This window comes from Mus caroli, chromosome 6 (genome assembly GCF_900094665.2).
Source record: "Mus caroli chromosome 6, CAROLI_EIJ_v1.1, whole genome shotgun sequence".
In the NCBI taxonomy this organism is placed as follows: Eukaryota; Metazoa; Chordata; class Mammalia; order Rodentia; family Muridae; genus Mus; species Mus caroli.
In genome coordinates, this window is record NC_034575.1 from 113,535,483 (window position 1) to 113,541,343 (window position 5,861).

A 5,861-nucleotide genomic window follows, 5' to 3' on the forward strand; every position below is an offset into this window, starting at 1 on the left:
TGCTTAAAAGGGTAGGCTAATACCTATTGATTGTTATATGTGTTTAATAATAACAGGAAAAGCATATTGATAACAAGAATCTTTCCTAAAATGAATTCTCTTGGGTCTTGCTTAAAGAGCGAATCTGTCATTGACTAATCTGAAGCAGATCATCTCAGAAAGATCACCTGCTAGCTATAAACTTATCCTATTACGGCTCCTGTAATCTGTCATGAAAATGATGAAGAAACCCTCAGCAAATCATCAAATCAGCTGTGCATAAAAATAATTCACTCAGTGTTGTCATGAGGGATTTATTACTTAGCCATCTTTACACAAGGCTGGTTCACCATTGAATAATCCCCGTGTAACCTATCCCATCAATAGGCTGGTAGCAAACTGTGATCGTATTGATATTAATCATATACAATAGATGCCAAACAGGCAGTTGATGATATTCAATACTCACTTGTGAGAAAACATCTCTGCCAACAGAATACCTATGGAAAAGGAACTTCAGTACAGGAACGAATCATTACACTACAGCTAGCATCATGTTTTAAAGCAGGTTTGTTCTCTCTCTCTCTCTCTCTCTCTCTCTCTCTCTCCCCCCACCGTGTGTGTGTGTGTGTGTGTGTGTGTGTGTGTGTAACACTACAAAGGTGCCAGCAAAGCACAGAAGGGGGAGGGGGCCCTGGAGCTTGAGTGACAGACAGTGTGGGTGCTGAGAACCAAACTCTCTCCTTTGAAAGAGCAACACTGTTAACCACCGAGTCATCTCTCCAGCCCCTGAGCATTCAACTCAGTGGCTGGAATGCAGATGTGTCCTTGCTGAGATCAGGGAAGATGCATGGATGCTCCTTTCCCCACTGCTCCTCCTCAGCTTCCTCAGAGCCCCAGGGCGTGCAGTAAAATGTGTGATTTTTAATAGATCCAACAATTTTGAAAGTTTGGAGGATTCTTCCCAGCCAGTCCAGCTCCTCAACCCACAATAGGCAAATTAAGTTGAGAGACAAAGTATTGAGGCCAGAAGGTAAGTAACTATTCTAAAAATTGGCTCAAGATGAGGCTCCCAGCGTATAGCCCATCTTGTCCAGGAGCTGATGCAGTGGTGATGCCCCTGACACGCGCAAGTTCTGAAAGAGCACTGTTTCCTCAAGCCAAGTCTGTCACCACTGTGTTATATACTGTTCAGTGGACAGAGCAGAGCGGGTGATTGCTGCCTGAGGCCCTCCTGGTGCTTCTTAGGTAAATGTGAACCACCACACTGCAGAAACGCCCTTCTCCTCCTGAGTGTGGAATTCTGGTACCCTGCCCCCTGCCTGAGTTTCCCAGTGTTAGACTACAGTCTAGGGGGATTTGTGTCAGTCCTTCAGACCAGGTTACCTACTACTTAGTGGGGAACCCACAAGGGGAGGAGTGGGCAACCTGTCCTGATGGGACATGAGTACATCTGTCATCTAAAAATTAATAGATCTATTAATTAAAAATTTTAAAAGGCAAACTAAATGAATATTCTCTAAAATAACTTCCCAATAGGATAAGTTAGAATTTTAGTCCCCGGTCCCATACCCCATGCCCATGCCAAGCAGTAAACGGCCTGATCAGGTCCATGTGGCTATTAAAGTCCCCCACGGTGAAGACAATTTATCTTACACTAGATTAGATTCCAATCATCCTGAGAAGGCCTTAAGTCCAAACAAGTCCCTGGGCCTGCATTGTCTGCTCCCAGAGGAGGCTCTTTGACCATATTGGGTTCCCCAAGTCATCTACATACTACCCTTTCTGATACAGTTGAAGCTAATCACTGCCTCCTAAGTACTACTCTATTTAGAAGTATAAAAGAACTGGGCCCAGGAGACGGCTCAGTTATGAAGCGATTGCCACATAAACATGTGTGGCTTAGTTTGGACCACAGCACCCGTGCAAAAAGCCAGGCACAGAACACAGCTATAACCTCAGCACTTCCTCTCCATGTTCCTCTTGCTGTGATAAAACAGCAGAGCTAAAACATGGGAGGAAAAGGCTTATTTCACCTTACAGTTTATAGTCCTCCAGAAGGGGAGGGCAGCAACTCAAGGCAGAACCTGGGGCAGGAACCGAAGCAGGCCACGGAGGAACACTGCTCACTGAGAGATATTTATAAAGTGCTCAAATCCTTAGCCACCAGGGAAACGACATTTAAAATTCTTGGAATTTCATCGTACAGTTAGAATGGCTAAGGTAGAAACAAGTAAAAAAGATGGTAAGTGCTGGTGTACAGGGAGGGGGAGCACAAATGGCTAAGAGCCATGATAGAAATATCAGTAAGTGTGGACGTTCCTCAAAAAAGCTGGAAATAGATCCACACGACCCAGCTATACCACGTAGACATACACCCAAAGGCCTCTGTATCTTACTGCAGAGATAGTCGATCATCTTTGTTCATTGCTGCGTCATTAATAATATCCAGGTGATGGCAATAGTCTAGGCGCCCATCAATAGATAAAGAAAATGTGGTACGTTTACACAATACCATGGCATTCATCTGTTAAAAATGGAATTACGAAATCTGCAGGTTAGGAACACTATTTTGAGTGAGGCAAACCAGACACAGAAAGGCAAAACTTGTGTTCTTTCTCATTGATGGATATTAACTTTTAATCATCTGGTGTGTGTCCCATTAGGAATACCCATAGCTTAAGAACTTAGTACGGGGCCATTTATGGGGAGCAGTCTTCAAGGAGCAAGAGGTAGAAAGGAGAATAACAGAATATGAAGTGTTAAATCGGGTGGGAGCAGGAATGCAGGGTAGAGGCTGGACTACACAGAGGGCTAACTAACACTAAGGCCTTTTGAAAGAGCCACATGGAAGCCCACTAATGTAGCAGCTACCTAGAAACATGCTAGAAGATAATATGCTCAAGACCAGGAGGGGTTACCTCTTTTTGAACTGTTGGCCAATGGGTCATATAGACCTCAGCCACTACAGGCTGCTGTCAGCGCTCTTGTCTGTCCTGCAGAACTTGACAGTTAGACCGTGTTGCCGAAGACACCACTTCTTTGAAGTACTGGAATTGAGGACGCTAAGTTGATACTCATCTGTAAACTCCATGCCTGATGACTACCTTCCAGTGTGCCAGAAGCAGCTATGTATGCTATCAGAGGAGAAAAACTGACGATAACAACCGGCTGGTAAGACGTGACCACTGTGCACTACTGGCACAGATGTTATCTGAGTCTCGAATCACTTTCTGCTTAGCTCTAACGCCTACTTATTGAGACGGAACCCATACCTGGAACTGTTAAAGGGGCCAGCGACCTGCACTGATATGCCATAGGTAAGAGGGCCTAGGAAGAACCCGACCCCCATCAGAGAATCCTTTCTTTGCAGTAGACAGCCATTATCACAGAAACCCTCAACTAGCAATAGTAGGTCCTGGATTTTGTGCAGCGCTAAGTGTAGGTGGGGCAGTGATCTTCATGGAAGAGGGAGAAAGACTGTAAGAGCCAGAGAGGTGGTAGACACCATCAAAGAAGTGTTTTCCCTACTACAGGGCAGCNGTGCCAGCATGCTACAGAACTTTGCAAACTCTAGCCAGACAAACATGCCAGCACAGAGAGAAGACGGACACAAAGTCTCATTTTGAATTTTCTCTCTATAAGAAGGACACATTGAGATAACTGTTAAAATTGAAAAAGGGCTTGCAGATTAGATATTGATCTTCNTGATTCAGATTATTCCTCCATGGGTACAATGATAGCCCCTTGTTTTTAGAAGATACGTATTTAGGAATAAATGTGTCATGTCTGCAACTCACAAGGGACAATACACACACACATACACACCACACATACACACACACACACACACATACATACCACACACACACACACACACACACACACAAACACAAATCAAAGAGGCCATGAATTTGAGAGGGAGCTGGCAGAGACCTAGGACAAGCTGAAGGGGAGAGAAAATGGTGGAAATGGTATAAATACAGGATTCATGTATGAAATTCTCAAAAATTTAATTTATTAAAATATAAAAATAATTTGTTATCAATAACTTATATCTCATTAAGTAAAATAAAGAGCCATTAATCTACATGAATACTAGTAAATGAATACATTGTACATTTGATAAGAAGCAGATATTTACAGTCACAAATTATCTCTCCACATATCAATTATTACAAAACAAAAGTAAATGTACTGAGGAAAAACAGTAGGTAATTGCTCTAGTGATCAACATCAAAATAACAGAGAAACATCTATATTATACATCACATAATAGGATTTAGTGAGAAAAATTACTTCTGTAATACTTTTGCCAAGAATGCGTGATGAAACATAATAAAATAGAAAAATTCAATTCAAGAACATACTACACGAATTGTCCCTTGAAGATTTAAGGTNGTGAAAGTTCAGGAAAGACTGAACAATGTTCCAGANTGAAGGAGTCTAAGAACTTCAGTACCTGGGACCCATCGATCTGAATGGGACCAGTCTTTATTAAAGGACACTGTAGAGAAGAAGCCAAGCTGGAACGGAATCTGAGGACTAAGCTTCAGGATCTGTTAGTGTTCGCCTTCTCATTACAAAGGCGACACTGCAGTTACTTAGAGTGTTGCTAACTACAATAAATACTGAAGTAGTAAGGAATGACAATGGCCGGCAGCAAGGCTCTCTCAAATGGCTCAGACGAGCGGGATAGAATTATCTGAGCTTCTCCCTAATTTTATGACTTAAAAAAGCTATCAAGGATGAACAAGCAAATGAATAAAGAGACTTGGTGAAAAGCCTTCGTGCTTTTCCACAGGATCAAGAATGATCAGTGCTTAGTTCTAAAGTTAAGTCTGATGGCAACACTATGGCTGGGAACGGTGAAAACATTAACAGTGGCTAAGGCAGCAGCATACCGAACTGATGTCTGGCTAAATCTTTTGGCCCATGCANAGTGACAAAAATAGAAAAATATAAACACTAAGATGGTATTTCATCCCACCAAAGTATTCACAGTAACTTGGTTGTTTGAACAACTTGCTTTAGGGTATTTTCATAAGTAAAAGTTAGTAATACTGGTTTAATAATACTTGCAAAATCTGCTTAAGACCACCAAAAAACTCCAGGTAAATATATTAATTTCTAATACATATGACGAAAAAGTTTTTCTCGTGTTTTCAAGTTATATGATTAATACAAATATAAACAGTTTAATAAATATGTTTTATTTATTTTAATAAGCATTTATATCTTTGTTTTCTTTTTTTAAAGATTTATTTATTTTATGAATATGAGTGTTCTATTTGCACATAACNCTGNACACCAAAAGAGGACACCAGATCACATTATAGATGGTTAGANCCACCATATGGATGCTGGGAATTGAATTCAGGACCTATGAAAGAGCTGCCAGTGCTCTCAAACTCCTGAGGCACCTTTCCAGCCCAAAATGTTGTATTTTAGATCATGTATATTAATGTGTATTATTTGTACAAAATAGTAGGTTTCATTATGACTTTACTTTTTTGTATGAGACACGTAGCTCTGACTGCCCTTGAATTCGGAGATCTCCCAGCCTCTGCTTCCCAAGTGCTGGAGTCAAAGACACGTGCCACCACACCCAGGCCACGGAGACATTTCAGACACACAGCACATGCCCCTTTAACTTCTCTGATCCTCTCTCCCAAAAAGTCCCACTTCTACTTTTTCTTCCTTTTTCTCTTTTTAAATTCAGCAGATCATATATTTTTTCTTTAGAATGTCTATATATTCTTGCGATGCTCCTGAGAGTAGATCTTGGCTGGGTTTAGTAGCAGATCCCAGGGGAGAAACCCTGCAGAACTCAGATTCAAGTTCAGCAGTAGCTGGAAAGAAAGGGAGATATATATATATAT

At 41.4% G+C, this 5,861-nt stretch overlaps 1 protein-coding gene across 1 annotated transcript in view; it reads right to left on the reverse strand.

Moving 5' to 3' along the window:
* Window positions 1-4,051: 4,051 nt before the first annotated feature.
* The window catches only part of Ankrd30a (ankyrin repeat domain 30A), a 66,863-nt gene continuing 65,053 nt past the window's right edge, over window positions 4,052-5,861 (reverse strand). The window contains 1 exon segment of the mRNA XM_029478243.1: window positions 4,052-5,831. Within this exon segment, the coding sequence (XP_029334103.1) occupies window positions 5,698-5,831 (134 nt within the window). The 3' untranslated portion in view covers window positions 4,052-5,697.